Source organism: Phasianus colchicus, chromosome 16, assembly GCF_987193195.1.
Source record: "Phasianus colchicus chromosome 16, bPhaCol1.hap1.1, whole genome shotgun sequence".
NCBI lineage: Eukaryota > Metazoa > Chordata > Aves > Galliformes > Phasianidae > Phasianus > Phasianus colchicus.
Genome location: NC_143451.1, coordinates 15388749 through 15409320, shown reverse-complemented (window position 1 = coordinate 15409320; position 20572 = coordinate 15388749). Strand labels below are relative to the sequence as shown.

The 20572-nt window shown below is 38.2% G+C and overlaps 1 protein-coding gene across 1 annotated transcript in view; it reads left to right on the top strand.

Moving 5' to 3' along the window:
- LMTK2 (lemur tail kinase 2) overlaps positions 1-20314 on the top strand; it is a 32618-nt gene extending 12304 nt beyond the window's left edge. The window contains exons 5-14 of the mRNA XM_031606763.2: positions 284-402; positions 1771-1858; positions 8080-8213; positions 10653-10737; positions 11347-11468; positions 12837-12986; positions 13241-16127; positions 17556-17691; positions 18933-19178; positions 20227-20314. Of these exons, the coding sequence (XP_031462623.2) occupies positions 284-402; positions 1771-1858; positions 8080-8213; positions 10653-10737; positions 11347-11468; positions 12837-12986; positions 13241-16127; positions 17556-17691; positions 18933-19178; positions 20227-20255 (3996 nt within the window). The 3' untranslated portion in view covers positions 20256-20314. The remainder of the gene's footprint in view (positions 1-283; positions 403-1770; positions 1859-8079; positions 8214-10652; positions 10738-11346; positions 11469-12836; positions 12987-13240; positions 16128-17555; positions 17692-18932; positions 19179-20226) is intronic.
- Positions 20315-20572: the final 258 nt, after the last annotated feature.

The window sequence follows — 20572 nt, the reverse complement described above, 5'->3', positions numbered from 1 at the left end:
TTTCTACAAAGCCATTTAGTATCTAATATTCAATTCCATGCAATTGAATTCATACATTCTGTTACCACCAATGCTTTCCAGGAAAAAGTCTTAATAAATGCTCTTTGCAAGAAGAGGTGTTTTCTGAAAATGGATGGGTAATGAGTTGTCAGGATTTATGAAGTATGGACATCTACGTGCATTGACAAGCCAGAAAATCTTTGTTTTTAGCTCTTGTTTCTTTTTGTAGAGAAACTCATTTTTTTGGCCTCTGATTAAAGGCACAGTGATTATAATTTTTCAGGTCCTGCTTGGAGAAATCTACACAGGCAGTAGTGTGGCACGAGTGATAGTGAAGGAGTTAAAAGCAAGTGCGGGTCTCAAGGAGCAAGAACAGTTTTTAAGAAGTGGAGAACCATACTAGTAAGTAATATTCTGTAACTTGGTTACCGCAAGCACTTCATACTACTGCTTATGAGTTACACAGGTTTTTAAGTTTTATTTCTCTGCTTACCCTTTTTTATAAATTAAATTCTTGTCTCTAAGGTATGAAATACAACTGATCCAAAATGAACAAGATTTGAGTTTGCTTAGATAATAAGCTCTTTGCTTAAATGCTTGGTAGTAATTTGTTCGTGACTGGAAAACACTTGATTTAGTTCATCAGATATTCTGCTGCAGCTGTTCAGAAAAATCCTGGTGTTGCAAACCAACTCCATGTCTAAGTACTTGCTTCTAAGAGCTGAGCTTTGTCTTGTGCTTGGATTTCCTGTTAGAGTAGAAGAACTGGCAGTGTGTTGTGTTACCGTGTATGCGTAAAGTTCTTTGAAGTTTCCATGTTCAAAAGAATTAAATACAGCATAGTGCTAAAACTAATTCTGCTCCGAAAGCTTGCAGTGGGGCTTGTGCAGAAATAAAGCATTTACAATGGCATTAACTTCTGTCCAGTAGTACTCCACAGATCAGAAATGATTAGCCTGAAAGAAAATGCTAACAAAATAGTGTTACTTGGTGTTTTCTTCCTTGTGTGTTATGGTTGGAAGATTTCTGTACAATTTGCTTCCTGAAATTGAGTCTTTACCTACTAGAGAGGAGTTTGGTGCATGCTAAAGGGAGGGTAATTTCTCTTCTTATGTTTTGGGAATGATGAGAGTCCTCCAAAGAGCTCTATGGATGAGTGGAATAGAGAAAGGAGTATCATGCATTCCTTAAGGTGTAGCTTATCTTGCCTGAATGTGCTACAAATGAGTGGTCATAGAGAGCTTTCTTCTCTCAGTTCTTTCTCTTGCCCTAGTTAGTTTGCATTTAGGCTTAAATTGTTGGCAGCTGTCAGAAGATGAAATCTCATGCCTTCTGCTGCATTGGCACGAGTGCTTTTTATGAAAGTTAGAAGAAGAAACTGATCTGTCTGGGAACTATCCTGGCTAACAAAAAGGTTTAGCTTTTAGCCAGATCAGTTCCTTAAGCATAGTTCATGAACCAGTTGCATGCATGAACGTTTAGTTTTGGTACGAGGGAATGATGGGAATGGAAGGATAGGTGAGACGTTTTTGTGGCAGTGTCAGGTTTGTGGTTTTGCTATCCTGCAAATTTCAGCTGCTTTCAATGATATGCTGCCACAGTACAGAGAAGATATAAAGGTGCAAAAAGAATCTGTCTTTGGATACTTGCACCTTCTGTTCATGCTGCCTCCAGTTATGTATTGAAATTTGCAGTTGAGGTTTCAGTGTGTTATGTTATACTGAAAATAATGCTGTAGTCTTTCTGACTTTAACTGTGTTTTCACTCCAGCATTCTTCAGCATCCAAATGTTCTCCAGTGTATTGGGCAATGTGTGGAAGCCATTCCTTATCTCCTAGTCTTTGAGTTCTGTGACTTGGTAAGTGCACTTGTACAGAAGACTGCTGTTGTTTTTCTGTTAGTGTAAATGTTACGTCATGTATTTAGTCACAAAAGTATTCCTATTTTTCCTTTAGGGGATTTTTTTCAAATAATCAATATTTCAGAAAACATTTTTGCTTCAGGGGCAGATGGCAGAAGTGCAGTTTTTTAAATTTCTTTTTATTTATCATATAAATCATGGGTTCCTGTGGAATGTTATTAGGAAGAAACTAGCTGATCTATCTTTTCTTTGCTGATGGATTTATTAGTTTCTTGCAGTCGACCTATGTCATGTAACAGGGAGCTTGGAGGTGAAAGGAGGTCGCAGAACAACACTTCTTATTGCAGTTCAGTGTCATGCACATGCTCAGTCACATCCTAACTTAAATACTAAATTTTGTTTGCTGCCTTTGAAACTTTGACATGCCATAAATATGACTCCTAAGCAAATATTAATTGAAGAAACTGAGAGGATTTCCTTCCTCCTGCCTTTTCCCCCTCCAGAGTGCCCAAATTTTACTTGTGCCATGCAGCTAAACTTGGGTGTTGGGTTGATTTCCAGAATCTGTAACGAGTGTACTCCAGTAGTTGGAGTTTTCAGTATCATCCTGTGCTCTTACTGATCCTTTCTGCTACTATGTTCTTTTAACTTGCCTTCCTACTTTCTTGTCCTTTTCTTTCCCTTCTTTCCCAACATTGACATCTACCTTGCACTCCTCCTTTCTGGTCACCTTAGAAATGCTAAGAGCACTCTGGGGGGTGGTCTCATTGCTTTCTGTGCTGCTCTTGCTGCTGCAAAGGCCACTGAAGATGGAAGGGGTAATTGCACAAACATCTTGCTCAGTCACAGCGTTCCTGGGCATATGCTGGAATTTGCATGATCTTTGTGACGAAGGGGATGCTGTGTGTGTAGGAACTGAGGGCTGTGCCTGCTGTTACAGAAACTTCACAAACTAAAATGTGGACATGGCGGTGAAACCCTGTTCTGCAGAGACTTGAATTGCTTTATTGTAGCACAGCATCAAAAATAAAACAGACAAATCCCTGAGCTGCAGGTGGATGTCTGAAAATAGGCTCAATAGCTGCTTTTAATGTTTGTAATCTAAATATTGAAAGCCAAGTTGAAAAATGCTAAGGCAGAAGTGGTCTCAGAAGTGACTATGTGTGTTACTAAGTCCTTGAGAAGAAACGAGTTTGTATTTATAAAATTCAACATGGTCCTTCTTCACCTGCTTCGCCACTACATTTTCTTTAATTTGAGGCACACAAATAGGGCTCCAGTTGCACTGGATGCCTCGGGCATTTTAAATCAGTGTGTGCATGAACTTTGAGTTTTCTTGTAAAAACATCAATCTGTGGCCTTAAATAATGGTATTCTACTAGCTGGGTGAACCAATGAGCCAAATGCTGATAAAATTATTCTTTTTTCCTATGGGAGAAAGAATTGGAATGATTGATCGGGGTGAATTGTTAGGTTTTTGGTCAAGAACTCAAAAGTGCGTGCTGAAGGTGAAGCAGATAGTGTTTGTTTTTTTCAGTGTGCAGGAATGGAATACTTTGTACTGATTTTAAGTTGACACTTGAGCTGTAGTTTCTTTTAAAAGGACCTTTGAAAAAGAATATAAGGTTTGTTAGTAGATAGACATCTAAATATTTAATCAGATTTAACTACTGCCATGATTTAAAATATTTACATGATTTAATCTGATTTTGAATTCAGAGTAACTTGTGAAGATTGCCCTACTTCAAGAATATATTTAAAAAAATCTTGGTTTGCCTGATGATTAGTGCCAAAAATTGTCATGATCCTGCAGAGTAATCTGGAAGGGATTTGACTTAAGGAGATAAAATAGATTTTCACTTTAACTTGGGGCAGTAAGCCCGACAGCCAGAATGCTAACTCTATACATTTGTGTGTAGCTAGATAATGTCAGTGAAATGTAGAATAGATGTCTTGCTTACTCTATTCAAAGAGAACCAAAGCTTGTTTTTTAGAGTATTCTATGTTGTAGTGTGTTGTAGGTGACTTCCATGCTGAAAGCCTGGCTCACCTGAAGTGTTCATACTTAGCAGAACTGAGTATCTGCTTGAGATGATCGTGCTTTTTTCACTGTGCGCACAAATACACAGGGCTAGGCAGGCCAGGTAGAGCTCACTTAAAATAGCTGTATGCAGAGGTTGAGGTGAGTGCAGTGTTAGCTCTGTTATCGCCGTGTCACTGACTTCTGTTGTGGTCTTTGGGCCTCTGTGGGAGGGAGCAATACTGAAGTGATGGGAGACGAGAGATGTGATGGAGGGAGGGATGTGCAGGAAGGCAGACAGCACAGTTTGGAATTAAAAGAGGGTATGGCTAGGTAGTTTGCCTTAGTAGACAGTTGTTTGATAATTTATTTTTATTTTCAGTAGGCTAATACTCTAAAAGCTGCTTTTATTATTGTGATTGGGATGGCAGTTACTTGGATTTTTCAGGGTTCTAGTAAGTGATCTTACTAGAGGTGAAAATGTTTTCTGTAGCTTTTTTTTCGTGAAATTGGGCAGTCCAGTAAATATGGAGGTGCTTCCAAAATGTGCCAGTATGAAGCTGTTCAGCTGGAAGGCTGTAGGAAAGAAGGCTGCTGAGGTTGGCTGAAGGTTCCAGTGTCTGGTGGCTGCGTGCTGTTCAAATAGTAAGGGTGGCAAATGTGCTGTTTTTCTGGTTGCAGTACAATGCTGTGCTAAAGCTCTTTACCTTAAGTTACTGGTGCTGTATATACATATACAACCATGAAAAAAACTGCTTTGATCTATGGTACTTGATATGATTGAGATGGCTTTAGTATAAAGGTAGTGAATATGTTGGCTGGATTGTATAGGAAATTCTCTTCAGATGTCAAGCTCTTTGAGGTTCTTCCAGCCACACGGATTTTTCTTTGCAAGTTGGTATGTTGAGTAATGAGAAGTGTGGCTGGTCTACTCTTCAGAACTGTGTCTATAGGGTGTTTTCTTCATGCTCCTTGAAAATCATTGGATATTATAAAGGATTGAATATCATAAAGTTTTGCAACTTTTCCTGTTTGGATCTGTAGCCTTTATGGGGCCTCTTGATGTTGGCTGTGCTCAGGTAGCCCTGTTGGATTTAGCAGCTCCCAGGTTCCTTGATAACAAAAGGTGATGATCAGAAGCACTGGAAACTGCAGTGCAGATAGAGCTGACTGCCATGGTAGCAGTCCTGAATGTCACTTGAGCTCAGTTACTTGTTTTCTTGGCCATAAAAGCTACTCAAGGTATTTCTCAGGACGGCCTGGTTCTATACTCAGTAGCTATATTTGCTAGCTTTTAACGTGTTCTGTGCTGTAATCCAAGCTGTTCTGCATCCCTTGTTTTAAAGAGCTGAGCAAGAAGCAAGCAGGCAGTTGTGCATACGTAATTGAAAGGCTTCAGTCTTAATTTTTCTTCATCTGTATTACAGTTGTTTAACTTTGTTAATTGACAATTATCAGAAGAAATAACAAGTTCTTCAAAGATCCTGCATTAGGTTGCTTAGTGTGTTAGTGCTGTCTTACTAGGCAGCTATTAAAGGCTGTAGAATGATGCCAGGTTAAAAATAGTGGTAGCTGGCTTATTAACTTTAATATATTACTTGGTCATGCATGGCCAGCATTTTGTCAGCACAGCAACTCCTCTAATGAATGGACATAATTTATGAGTAAGGGAAAGTTATTCAAATGAGGAAGTAGCATGTATATGCTGAGGCTGATTTGCCTATCAAATGGTTCTTGAAGAAATATTTTACAATTCCCTGAGCAGATGAGATCAGCAGCATGCAGGATTTGCCCGGAATGCCCTGTAGCTTGCTTCAGGGATGCTGTTACTGGGAGGTGCCTGCTTGCAGCAGTTTTCTTTCTTTTGTTCGGCCTTTCTGATTACTGCCACTTGAAAGCATTGTTCTCAAATAAAAATAAAAAAAAAAAACAAAAACTTGGCAATGAAAACTTACCTAGAGTTCAACAAATATATTTAATAATCATAAGAGAAAACTAGAGGGTTGATAGATTGTGGCAGCATCAGAAATAATGTCTGTTGGGTCCAAAGATTTCTTGTTGTCAGAACTGCATAATATTTCTTAAACTTACACTTTAACAACTTTCTACGGGTATAAAGGATGTGTACTGTTAATATTTTAACAGCAGTCATTACAGGTACGTATACAGTGGAGCAATGTTGGAGTAGAGAGGCAGAAGTAATATTTTCATTCTCTTAATTACATGGTGTTATGTGGCTTGGCAGGTAGCTTTCCAGCTTGGTAAGGAGTGTTGTGTGGGGGAATAATTTGGTAATTTTTTACACTTCTCAAACTCCTACTGTCAGTACCTGCTGGTTTGAAGAGTCACGTCAGCTGTTTGGGTGTCCTTGTGGACCAAACTGGGACTTGCACAACCCAGAAAGCTACAGAAGAATACTGCAGATAAATAATGTCCCTGGCTTCTAGCGGTTGGGATGGTGGTGGGAATAAGTCTCAGTATGTTGCTCTTTACAAAGAAGGCTGAACTGATCCTGGCTAGAACTGAGAGGGGGTGAAAGGAAAAGTGTAATTTAGTTCTTCATTGATTCCCAAGAGAAAAGATAGGAGGCAGTGGCAGAACAAGCAGAGCCTTCCTGAAGTGTGATTTAGGTATCTGAGCAAGGAATTTTGCATAGCTGTGTTTACTCAGATGTATAAACTTTGAAGTTTACTGCATTAAAAACCTCTGTCCAATGAAGGGCTCTTTTGTGGCTCATATAATATTAATTTTGTTGTTGCACTGCTGCTGTCTGCTGGTAGGCAGGGAGGTGTAGAATAATTCAGGCTGGAAGGGAACCTCAGGAGCTCTCCAGTTCAGCCTCCTGCTCAAAGCAGCATTGCAGACCAGGAGGTACAGGAGCACTTCTTCCACCCTGCGCAGCTCCATCTGGGTGGCAGTCCAGCACTTGAAGGTATTCATCAGTATCCCCCAAGTTTGGCATAAGTACTGTCTTAAACCAGTACCAAATAGCAATTCTATATTTTACTCTTGAATGTTGCTATAAATTGGATGGAGAAAACAACCGATATGATTTGACATGCTAGATTTAATGCAAGTTGCATATCCTACAAGAATGTGTGTCTACATGAATTATTTATTAAAGAAGGGATGCCATGCAGCACTGCTGTTACTAATGCATTTAAAAATTAAAAAGTAATTCCTTTGTGCACCTAAAGGCATCCCAGGAACTTAATCCAACTGGGACAACCTGTAAACAGGCAGTTGCTGTTTTAATAGTGAGGACAGTTTCCCAACAGGTAGTTTGCCTTTCCTCAGCAGCATGCTGCCACCTAGGGCTGACATTGGTGTGTTGTGCTCTGTTGTGTTTGTTTCCCTGTGGGATAGGGAATCTGTTATGGACACTGTTCATTTGGGAGTTCTGAGTTCTGCTCAAGCAAGATAGAAAGGCAGATGTGTGCTTATACGTGTTTATATACTTAAGTGTAGTGATTTTTGCTCTTACCTTCTGTAAAGAAGCACATTTTAGCCAGTGCATAGACTGCTGCCTTGTCTGTACAACCTCAAGACCTCCTTTCACTCTCCCTTCAAGTCCAAGCTGAGGCACTGGTGACTTGTGCAGTTAAAGCCCAATCAATATGTTACACCAGTGAAGTAAGTTGATGGAAAGTATTGTGCAGCTTTCATACAATTCATTTTCTTCTAAAACAAAAATGCCTTCTCAAGCCATTTGCTTGATAGGAGTGGGCTGTATTACTGTGCTCTTTTATCCCTGGAGCTCCCTGATGAGCCAGCAGTGGCTGAAATTGTTGCCTCTCTCTCCCATCCCCTTGTGTATTCCAGTCAGTTTTGCTGAATGGGAGCACTTGCAATTTTGACTTATCCTGTTTAAAAACAGAAGCTCATCATATTTTTACTGGGAGGTATTATTGTTTGACAGTTATGGTTGTTCTGTGGTAGTGTAATCTAGCTGTTAATTACTAAATGATGTGATTTAAAAACCCTTAAAAGGATGTACCAGCTGCCTTGAATAACTTCTCTATGTATCCTGATGGTGATGGGAAACTTGAAATTCTTTATTAAGCACAGATCTGTTTGTATCTAGTACTAGCCTTTTCGACTGATAAAGCAAGAGATGTTGTTAGGTGGCTTTTCATTAAATACTTTTGAGATTCACTCAACTCACAGCACTGGTCAGTATTTTCAACTTCTTTTACAGGGTGACCTGAAAACTTACATCTGCAATGAGCAGGACCACATTAGAGGAGATTCACAAATCATGCTGCTACAGAGAATGGCATGTGAGATTGCTGCTGGACTTGCTGTAATGCATAAACATAATTTTGTGCATAGGTATGTTTTCCAAATAAATTACTTTTTCCTTAGGTTACACTTCAGAATTTATATGGATATTTTCATTAAAATAAGCATGCATTCAAGACTGTGCTTTGTCCGTATTTCTGTGGTGTAAATCATAAAGGTGTGATGCTTATGGTGATGCTGATTGGTGTGGTTGTACAGCTCTCACCTGCCTTTGGGCTCTGCAGCCCATAGAGCACAGCTTTCTGCAAAGCCAGTGCAGAAGACATAGTTGTTTGATTAATTCTTAGAGAAGTTAAATAAGTTTTGTTGGGAAGGGAGGGCGTAATTAGAATTTTGATAAGTCTGACTGTACTTTGATGGCTTACAGCAGTGTAGAACTTTTGGTAGCATGTTAGCTTTGATACTAAACATGGAAGTTGCTGCTTTCCTGATATAGTAAGGGAGAAGCTGAGGTAAAATGAAAAAATGTGAAGCAGGGTATCTCTCACTAAATCATTCTTCATGCAGCCTCTCAGTCTTCAGAAATGGAGCTAGGCAGAATTGGTAGAGACTATAAGGGGAGAGAATATTCATTTCAGGAGATAAACCCAGAATTTCTTGTAGTTAAAGATGGTGCAGTTACTGTGAAAGAATGGCAGTAGTTGTAAGAGGTCTGAAAAAATGTTCGTGAAACTAACTGCTCTGAATTATGCCAGAGTTTATGATTAAAAACACATGAAGGAACTGGAGCACATCCACTTTAGACTTGGAGTGACTCAAGTATTGGCGTAGTTGCTCCCCAAATGTGGCTTACCTGGTGCAACCATTAGTGTCACAGCATCGTTTCCTGGTGGTGATGGTTGTTGGATCAGTTGGTTCTTGGTGGTAGAAATACAACTTGCATCATTTCTATAAGCAAGTTAAGGACTTGTGCTAGAGTTTGTCAGTGCACACTGTGCTGTTTAGGGGAAACTATTAAACTTCACTCTTAGTTGGTGTAAAACAACAAAATTGAGCATTGTTAAACCTGCTTAATTAACCACTGCAAATGACTTGAAGGTAGTACCAGTTGTGCCTATTACACTGACTGATGGCTGTTTCTTGTACTGCAGCAGCGTGGCTTTGTAGGTATTAAATTCTGTCAGGATATTTTCAGTTAAATACACTTAAAGTTGATAAATTATTCTGTGGATCTGCAGAAGTCTAGCAGCACTATCCTGATGCTGTCAGAGTAAGTAAGTGGTAAAGCTCCAGCATCAGTGATTTTGTTGTTAGTGGTAAATTCAAGCAACTGAAGATATGTATTCTCTTTTAGGATATTTAAATAGTGTGAAATAAACTGAAGAGTTCTGGGGTGTACTTCAAGCTTAAATATGGGCTTCTGTCCTATGAAATGCAGTGATTCTGGAAGGAAAAATAATTCCTTATTCCTTTAAGTAGAGAAATCATGTAGTTTCCAGACCGTGCACTTGGGAAATTTTTCTTTTAATGCACACAGAAGCAGTGGTACAGTTCTTCTGGTGCACTTCCAGTTATGCTTGTACTAATTTCTGAGTTTGCACAGTGGGCTGAGGCAGCTTCTTGTTATTACAACAGCACTGTAATAACCACTGTGAGTGGTTGTGGTCTGGGTTATGGCAGAAACTGGAAGTGCATTTTCAAGAGCCTTTTGTTTCCTTTACCAAAGGAACTTGGATTTGATTGTTAAAGGAACTTCTATGAAATGCATGACTACTTCTGATGGTCTTTGTCAGACACCGTAGTTCTTGTTCAAAGAACTGTATGACTATTATTTATTTAGAGGAATTTAGCTGTGAATGTAAGATAACACTGGTTGCTTAGTGTCATATTGAAAGTTGGTAGTATTTAAACCTGGTGTGAGTTGTTGGTAGTCTTTGCTTCTGACAGAGAAGCTGGCAGGCATGCAGTGACAGGTGGGGTGAGGTGGGGCTGACGTTGCTCCAGTGTGTGACAGTCCTGAATGATCTGCACTGTAGAATAAGCAGAATGCAGTGGTTGCATATAAGTACTCTGTGACATGGTCTACACTTCTAGGAGTATCTTTCAACCACAGGTGTCATTCTGAACTTTATTTTGTGAAGGACAGTGTGAGTTGTATCAGGCTTTTAAAATGATAATTTAGTCTTAGCCTGCAGTAGTTTAATCATGCCAACATAACCTACTATTGATTTGAAGTCACTTTCTAATATTTTAGGCTTTGTATGTAAAAGTAACCATCATCATATTTAGTTTGGCTCAAAATTGTAATTTTTAAAATGAATCTCCCCATGTGGTTGGTTATCGGGCATGGGTATGTCCTGCTGCTTGCTGTTGTATTGTGTGCCTGTGTGTAACTGGTTATCTTTGGAAGATGGTTTTTTTTATCTGATACTCCGAGTTGTGGCCTGACTCCTCTAAAGCATTCCTTTTTTTAACCCGTTGGTCTTACTTTGGGTTGAAGACTCACTGTTTATTTGCTTGCTTTTGCAGTGACTTGGCCTTACGAAATTGCTTTCTTACGTCTGATTTAAATGTCAAAGTAGGAGATTATGGTATAGGATTCAGTAGGTACAAGGTAAGTTAATCTAGTCACCTACCAATTTTTTGTAAGGGTTTGGGAGTGTAAGGTCATAACGAGAATGTTTTAAGGTTGTGATTTGATAGTAGATTTTTCTTTGATTATTGGATGTTCAGAGAATAGCTGGCAAATAACTGTAGCAAGCCTCATGCAGCAGAATAGCTGATCTTTCCAGAAGTGGAGCTTATAGAAACTGCTTGTTAAGTTTAAATGTATGTGTTTGTTTATATGTTAATATGCAGTAGTCCTAAAATAGTAATGGCAGGTGTTATGCAAAAATTCACTTTAACATTTTAAGAAAAGAAAATGCAATGACATTTAAAGAAAATGTTTTAAATACTTAAGAATACTGAGAAGGTGAAAGATGAAAAGCATGCATTGGAAAGTTTTGAGTAGCAAATCCTAAACAAGAAGTTGGTGTTCAGTTTTATTGTGCAGTGAGTACTTTTTTCTATAGCACTTTCTCTGCTACTTGGGTAAAATGGGATTTATTTCAGTTCTCATTTTTACACACAGTGATCACATAAAACCAGGCTGAGGAAAAGTTTGTCAGGTTCTGGAAGTAGATTCAATGTTTTTTCTGTTTTTTTTCCTTCAATAATATAGGAAGATTATATTGAGACAGATGGGAAGAAACTTGTTCCTCTCCGATGGACCGCACCTGAGTTAGTAACGAGTTTTCAAGACAAACTGTTATCAGCAGAGCAAAATAAATACAGTAACATATGGTATGTAGCAAATTTTAAAATGATTTCAGTGTTAGATTTTGGAATAAATTTTCAAAGACTATATGAAGAAATAAATGATATTTAAAGTTAAATTGAATGTTGGCCAAGTACGCAACTTGTTGATTTTATCAAATGTACAGTAGGATAATCTCTACAAATCTGAAACTTCATCTTGCTTTGGAAAGCAGCTTAGAAGTGTGCTGTGAGAAAAACCAGATTAAGAAAAAAGAAGCAGAAAAAAAAAGCATTAATAAAAAGATGTTTGACAGATGTCTTCAAGAGTTTGTGAAGGAAGGAAATAGTGAATATTTTTTTGCATTAATATATAATAGCTGTAGATGATCTAAAAACATACTGAAGTTGATCCCACTAGAACTCAACTAAGTTTAACTGGTAGAAATGTTTCATGCTGTAATGTTTGAGGGCTGCAGTTAACTGCCTCTGTTACCAAAGAGCTATAGAGGGACTGGAGAAAATCTTGATGAGGAATTTTTTTTAAGTCATCAAGTTCCCCTTGAATTCCAAGGAAATTTGAGGGATGGAATTTGTGGCTTAGGCTGACAGTTCTTGAAAACATCTAAGGGTATTAAATAATAAATTGTTTTATTTTTTAATGTAAACCTAGGTTTACAGAAAGATGTGTAGAAATGATCTAAGTACTTTTTCTTGCATCCTTCAAGCAAAGTTCCTTGGATTGTACTTTTAATCTAAACTACCAGCAGCCAGGGCCTTAAGCATCCCGAATTTTAGTGCCTTTTATACAGAGCTGCTTTGTATAAGTTGCTACTAGATTACTTCCAGAGACCTCTTCTGAACTAAGTAGTTCTATGGTAATTCATGTAGAGTCAGTTACTTTGCATTTTGAGGAAGTAAAGGTAGTCCAAAGAATTGGGATGAACTCCTAATCACTGAAAATATGGTTAATGTAGTATGTAGCACTGAACAAATACAGTACTTCCCAGTTCTGCAGCTTCAAAAATACCAGTTTAAAGAAAACTGACACATATTTGCTTTCTAGTGATCTAACTTGTAACTGCAATTTCTGACTAAAGATTTCCTTTCCTACTGTTATACTAACCATAAGGTTATGCTTTTTAATATGCAAGAGTTTCTTCCACAGATCAGTCATTTGCAACCTCATGTGTTTTGTTACCTTTATTGGCATTGCTTTAAAGAGCTTGGCTCTTAAGACTTCTAACATTCCATCAAATGCAATTAAAATGAGTTAACGGGTTCTAAAATTCCTGTTGAGCCAATAGGAGAATTATATTTGGTGGTTCTTGTAGATTGTTTATGTAGTATTTATTTTCTTACAGCAATTTAAAAATAGTTCTTGGAATGTACTGTCATTCTGCTGCTCTTTTCCAGGTCCCTGGGTGTGACGTTATGGGAGCTGTTTGAGAATGCTGCTCAGCCTTACTCAGATTTCTCTGACAGGGAAGTGTTAACCCATGTCATAAAAGAGAAGCAGGTTAAACTTTTTAAGCCACATCTGGAGCAGCCATACTCTGATAGATGGTAAACTTCAACTTTTTAAATTTATTTTTAAAGCTGGTAAAGATGTTTTTCGTACTATCCATTTCTCTTAGAAGTATATTGAAATTATTGTAAGTTACTGACAAAGAAACATTAGAGAGAAATGAGAGGAATTGCTGTAGATTCAAATTCCTGTCAGTAATATGTTTTGCTCTTTAGTTCATTGATTATCTAATTACTATAAATTGCTTTTGATATGGAAAGTATTGAAACATATTCTTTTCTTGTTTGCACAGGTATGAAGTTCTGCAATTCTGCTGGCTACCTCCAGAGAAGAGACCAACAGCAGAAGAAGTGCATAGACTTCTAACTTACCTTCGCATGCAAAGCCAAAGGGACTCAGAGATTGATTTTGAACAGCAATGGAATGCTCTTAAACCAAACACCTCAAATAGAGAAACAAATAATTCTGCATTTCCAATCTTAGATCACTTCACAGGAGATAGACTTGGCCATGAAATGGAGGAGGTTCTTACTGTAACTGAAACAAGCCAGGGTCTGAGCTTTGAATATATCTGGGAAGCAGCTAAACATGATCATTTTGATGAGTGTGGTCATGTGAATCCTGATGAAGCAATGACATACACAAGTATTTTCTTTCCAGTGGAGGTTTTTGAAAGGTCCCTTTCAGAGCAAGGGCCAGGAGCACAGGATGGAAGTGGTCAGGAAGCATCACGAGCTGTTCCTGGGGTGTTACCTGTGTTTGATGCACACAAACTTTCAGTTGGAAATGACTACTATATCCAGTTAGAGGAAAAAGGTAGTGGCTGCAGCATGAATTTCGATAACCAATCAGTTGTACTGACTACAGAAGTTGATCAAGAAGCTGTACAAGAAAAAAGTTCTCATTTCATGGTTCTCAGGGATCTTGATGTTGAAGAATCTAGCACTGATGGGGACTTCTTCCACTACAATACAGATCCCAAAGAGGAATTTTTACCTGCTACTAGTAGTCCAGAAAGTCCTTTCCAAAGTATATTTAATGACATTGACAGATCAGAAGAATTAATAAATAAAAAAGTACTTGGTTTTGCTGAAACAAATAATATTCCTAAAGACTTTAAACCAACTGTTTTAAACTCAAACACAGATATTACGAATGTCACAGGTTTTGGTGAGAAAGAGCATTCTACTCATGCTTCTGAAAACAAAACAGTTGCTGTATGTGAAAACATCTCTAACCAGTCTGAGTTGGTAACTTTAGAAGAACTTTCTGATAACTTCTTGTTTCTTCAAGAGAAAAACTTATTAACGGGGATACTGCCTAATAAAACCAGCAGTGATTTTGGGCAAAAAACAGAAGCTGTTCTAAAAACCACAAGTAGGAGCTCTGTAGAGCCTGAGCCTGTATTGGCTGAGAATGTGCAGGTCTTTTCTTTAATACATGAAAATTCTGGAACTGTGAAAGATGAAAACTTTAACCCAGTAGCAGTGGATAAAGATACAAATTCTCAGTGTCAGACTACCAGAGAGATAGAGGCATCCTCTAGTCCACCTGCAGTGTATAAGTTGCATGATAAAGATACAAGTCTTCCTTATTTGAAGGATGAGAGGAAACTTTCAAATGTGGAAGTCAACCAAGCCTTGTTCTGTAACAATGATACTTTCTTTCAAGAGCTGTCCAGTAATGCAAAAAATAATAATGTTGGAAAGAATTCATATTACAGCACTGCTGCTGAAGCAGATCAGAGTGATGTACAAATAAAACAGGGAATACTTTCCGAGTCTGATGAAATAGCTCTTAATAGGGAAAAATGGGATCAGGAAGGTATGGAAAGAAACTTGCAATGTAAGTCTCCCATACTTAAAAAAGATGAAGATTTGTTAGAGGAAAGACAGGAAACATCCAATAATTTTGAGAACTGTAAGGACGTTCCAGAAGAGGTGATCTTAATTTCTGTTGGTGCTTCAGACTGCGCAAGTCAGGACAGTCTTTTGGAAGATAGCCCATCTCCTAGGGAAACTGTAGACCAAGTCTTAGAGACGCCTGATTCTTTGGATTCTTTAGATGTAATAGAAGTTTTAGAATCTTTACAGGCTCAAAGTCCTCAAAAACTTTTGCCTCCTGATAAGCCTGCTGACAGCGGCTATGAAACAGAGAATCTGGAGTCTCCAGAATGGACTTCCCATGTTACTGTTGAGGATGCTTCCAGTGGGGATACTGCTCACTGTGGTGTCAGTGACAGCAGTGTCAATGATCTGCCTTCTAATCCAGTCATAATTGTTTCAGAAGCAGCACCTTGCTTAGATGCAGTAAACAGCAACTTTGAAATAACCCCATTATCAAATCAAAATTCATACAGAGACTCTGCCTATTTCTCTGATAATGATTCCGAGCCAGATAAGAAAACAGAAGAGACTGTAAATCTATCAAGGGAGACTACCTGTGGTGCTTCTTCAAATAGAGGAGAAAATAATAATGAGAAGGATTACTGTTTGGAAGAGAGACCGCAAAAGCACAATGTAAGGAATTACCAGGATACCTGTATTCAGAATATAAAACCTGAACTGAATTGTAAGATAGAGAGGGAAGAGCTGGATGTAAGGGTGGAGGGATGTCCTGAGGAGTGGACTGAGGCAACTCTGAATTCCCTGGAGATATCAATGGGAGATAATGTGAGGGATGAAATAAAGCCCTCTGAGACTTGCCATAAAAGTGTCTCTTGCGTTGGCACCAACACTTCAGAACTTCTTTCACACAGAGACTTTAAGTCTGTGCATAACATACACAATTCTTTAGATTCCAATGATAGTGAGAAACTCTTCTACCATAACGAAGGACAAAAGCTGAAAGAGCCAGATATTGAAGGTAAATACCTTGGCAAGCTTGATGTTTCTGGAATGCTTGATTTAGAAGACGGTGATGATGCAGATGAGGAAGATGAAAACAGTGATTCTGAGGATGACATGAGGACTTTTCACATGCACAGCCTGAGTTCTGACAGTGAGGATGAAACTGTTCACCAGGTTCCTGAGATACTTACTGACAAGGATGATGGAAAACATCTGAGAAGCTTACTGAAACTTCCCAAACCGCTTCATGAAAGGCAACCGGAGCACTGGAAAAACGAGAAGAAGGCTGTAACGTTCTTTGATGATGTCACGGTCTATCTGTTTGATCAGGTATCTGGTTTTTTTGATGAGGAAGTAAAAGGTTGTTTTAAACATGAAGTGGTAGAATAGATCAATAATACTTGTGGATTCACTGTTACAATTGATTTTTTTGGATCTTGTTTGTGATGTTGGTTCTTTTTCCTTTGTGTAAAGAAACTCTTTCCTGCTGAGGTGCAGTTTTATGCTGGCAATAGAATGGCTGCAGTGACTGGAAATGCAGTTTTGCTTTGCACAGCGTTGCTTGCCAAGTCATAAATTCTCACTGTTTTTTGAACCCTGGCTGTATGCACTAGATTTAAACTGTTTTTTTAGTCATGTATCACTGGTGCTTGTAAGGCTATGCTTAAGTTGGGTGTGTGAGACAGCATATTATGGACTAGATTTTGTTAGTAATTTTATTTTCTGGAATGTTGTGGCTTTATGGAAGTGGACAACCTGTTGTCTTTAACCTTGAGTTTGAGGACTTAAGATTTAAGTTTGAATGTGTTTATTATACAGGTAAAAACACTGGATCTTGCATTAATTAGCACTAAAACAGTTTACCTTGAACTATAATCAAAAGGTGAGAGAAGTAGTTAGATGACAATACTACTTTTTATTAATAATGTTATTCAAATTCATAAAATAACACTGATCTGCTTATGCAATCCAAGGTTAGATTTGTTTCCCATTTGCTCTATCAATTTTTAAACTTGTGCAATTGCTACAACATTAAAATACAATCCCGTTGTATCAGTTTCCACCAGTACAGTGAGTCTAAAAGAACAGTCATGTTGTCAGGCTTTGGAAATGCTTGTGGTGATGTGTATAAATACTAGGAGTCATCATCTGCAGTAGGAAACAGGTGATATTATTTCTTTGTGTTCTGTAGAATAATAATCCTACTGTTAGAGGGGAAGATAAAAATAAGATGTATTAAACTGCCCAGTTGTTTAACTATGAAGTCTTACAGTAATTTCTAACATATTGGCTGCTTCACATGCCAGTCATGCAGCATTAGTTTCTTCATCCTGAACTAGAACTAAGGAGTAAAAAAAATGAACAAGCAAGCCAACAAAAAATGCTGAGAGACAAGACTGTAGGCTGCTTTAAAACGGGAATAAAAAACCAAACCAATACCAGCCTGTGTATGGCTCATAAGGGAACCATATCTGTTTAATTGGAGATGAAGTGTTTTAACTATAAATGATGTTGAAATGCTCATTTCTGCATGCATTTTAGCATTGAGTTGATAGAACTTGTTTAGAAAATGGAAGTGTATGTATATGCTTAAAGTACAACTCAAAGTTCTGTTGCGTGGTTATAAGTAAGAGCTTGCAGACCATTTTATTCAGTAGTAGAATTGAAAGGGAAAATGAGAAATTTTGGAAAGCTATCATCTAACTGCATGGATACATTGCATGTACAAAAGGGTTAAACCTGTTTTGTTTGCATTAGGAAACACCAACTAAGGAATTGGGAAACCGTGTAGCAGACTTGAATGGCGAAGGCTCTCACAGCACTCCTGCTCCATCTCCGGGTTTTAGTTACTTCAACAGATTTACGAATTCAGAAAGCTCAACAGATGAAGAAGGTACTTGAAAATGCTTATATGCAGCACAGGTTGAGAGTGCATTGCATAGTTTTAATGAACTGTCACTTAAAATATGTAGTTTGATAAGTACACTATACCGTACTGGCTTCAATTCCACATCTGAAGCAAATACTTCAGCTGGGCTTGGGCAATAATGTTACTGTTTACCAAAGCTTGGGAGTTAATACTGCTTATCTGTTGATGCCTCTCAAGAGGCAACCAAACTGCAGATAAGAAGTCCTTGTGACCCCTTCCCCTCCCCTCCTCCCCCCAGATCAAACTGCAGGTAAGAAATCTTTGTGACCCCCCTCCCCCCCAGGACTAAACCCCAACAGGGTTGGCTCAAGAGGCTTTTTAAATTCTTTTGGTGTGGATGTTACACACCAGATGGCCTTGTTAGAGTGCTTGTGTGACCTCGTGAGGATTTTCTTTGTACTGCCCAAGCCTGCATTCAATAAAATAAAAGCAAGCAAATAATTTTCTTTAGCAGCTGGATGTTTTCAGAATGTAGGTATGAGTGCAAGATTTGAACCTCATGGTTCTGAAGCTGAGTTTTGCATCTGGGGAGGTGCTACACACTTCTCTTCCAAATGCAGTGTCTTTATGACTGTCAGTGTGCTCAGTTTGTGACCTTTATTCTCCCCAGTTTCTATCCTCTGAGTGTACGCATGCTGTGAGTTAAGTGTGGGAAGACAGGTGGGCACACACAGCCACTTGCTCTTTCCCAGTGGGATGGGAGGAGAGGAAGATTAAAAGCAAGTAAACCTGTGAGTTGAGGGAAAAAAAATATATCTAATAAGCCAAAGAGATGTAGAAGAAGAAAGAAAAGTGGTGCAAAATCATTTACCAGCTCTCATGTATAGACAGATGCCTAGCCAGTTCCTAAGCAAAAGATGGCTAACTTCCCAAACTCCTCTCCTCTGTTTTATTGCTGAGCATAGTGTTATATGGCACTGAATGTCAGGTTTTACATGACAGAGTTAGAATTTTTTTAGTCAGTATTATGCTTTTGTGTGGTATGTGGAAAAGCCTCCTAAGTTTGAATTTTGCTTCCAGAATTCACTGGCATCCTCTGTAATTCTGTGATGTTGTTATGACTTGGTCTTGTCTGAAAAGCTACAATAGGTTTGTTTTGAGCTAATGCAGTCTTCCAGGGACCTGCTTTTAAAAGATCATGTGACTTCTACAGTGTTGTAAACTGCTCATTTATCTCTTGTTTTCTTTTGTTTTTTTACACCAAGGTGGCGGTTTTGAATGGGATGATGACTTCTCTTCCTCGGAGCCATCCTTTATATCAAAGGCAGCTAATAGCCTTATTAGCTCTAAACCACCTCTTCAGTCAAAGTACTTCTCTCCACCTCCTCCTACCCGGACTCTTGAACAGAACTGGTCACATTCATCCCCTTACTCCAGATTCTCTATTTCTCCTGCAAACATGGCAAGCTTTTCCCTTACACATCTTACAGATTCAGATATAGAGCAAGGAGGTAAGTGATTTAGTTAAAATTACTATTTTGAAGCTACCAATTAAAAGACTTATCCGAGGAGATTTTTAGTATAGATGACAAATTTTGTTTTGTGTTAAATACTTTAAGTATGTTTTATTACTATGAAGGTTATGTCTGACCTTGTATTTCAGTATGGCAGCCACATGGCTACAAATTTGTGGTTGTACATTCTCTGGAACATCTATGAGACATCTCACATCTGTGAGAAGCTCCCACTTCTTGTTTCATAAATTAGTACAGTATTTACAGAAACGAAATCTGTACTGTCCTTAAGCATTATGGCAGCTTAATAATTCCCATTATTGCCTTGTCATAGGTCGTTTTATTGTTATTGCACAGGATGAGGAATTTGTCTACAGTTGTCCAAGCCTGTTTTACAGTTTTGATGTATTGCTTTCTAGAAACTGCATTTTTGATATTCTCTCAAGAAGTGCAGCATCTTTTCTGAAGCTGAGTAGAATAGTTCAGAGAGCCACACAAATCAGTTCATTGGCTTGTTGAGTAGCAGCAGTATCTATTAATAGAAGCTTTCTTGTATGTAACAAAAAGCTTTTTAAAGCTTGCATGCATTTTTCTCAACTTAGAAGGGGAAAAAAGGGCAAGCTTGAATCACTTTAGCTTATTATTAATCTAGATAAAATAGTGCGTTATAAAAATAAAATACTAGTGATAGCTGAGCCTTTCTGATAATCAGTGTTTGTAAAAATGTAATCAATTACATAGTTCTGTATTGTTCTTGTATCACGTTTACTGATTAGATAATGTTGGCTGCTCTGTAACTTACTGAGATAAGAGATTTTGGAAATCCTGTGCTGCCTTGTGTCCTGAGAAGTGACATTGAACTGTGTGATTTAAGCAGATGTATATGCATATGTGAGCTAAATGTTTACAGTGGTTGAAAGCTCTAGGGAAAGATAAGCCAATACTTAGAAGTGTGAGATAGCAGAATGGCAAGTTCTGGGAAAAGTCTTGCAAAGCAGCGATGGTTGTGCTGGGGGATCTCACTGTACCTTTCCTCTGCCAATAGGAAGCAGTGAAGATGGAGAAAAAGATTAAATGAATTAAAAACTTTCTGGGACTTCATACACAGGACGCACAGACTCTGTGTCTGAAACTTGTTTGTGTGAACTCTGGATCTCCTGGAGTGACACAGGTAATCAAGAAGCCCTAACAAATGAAAGTAAACACTGAAAGCAATGTTAAATCAGGACATTAATTTGAATGTGTATTTAACTTTGTAATGTATTTTTAAATCAGTGCAATTTTGCTTTTCATTATTGAAAGATGATTCTGCCGCTGTTTTCAAGTACTTGAAGTATTTTTCAGATAACTTAAGAAACAAGTTAAGCAATTACACTACAGTCTGGTTTATG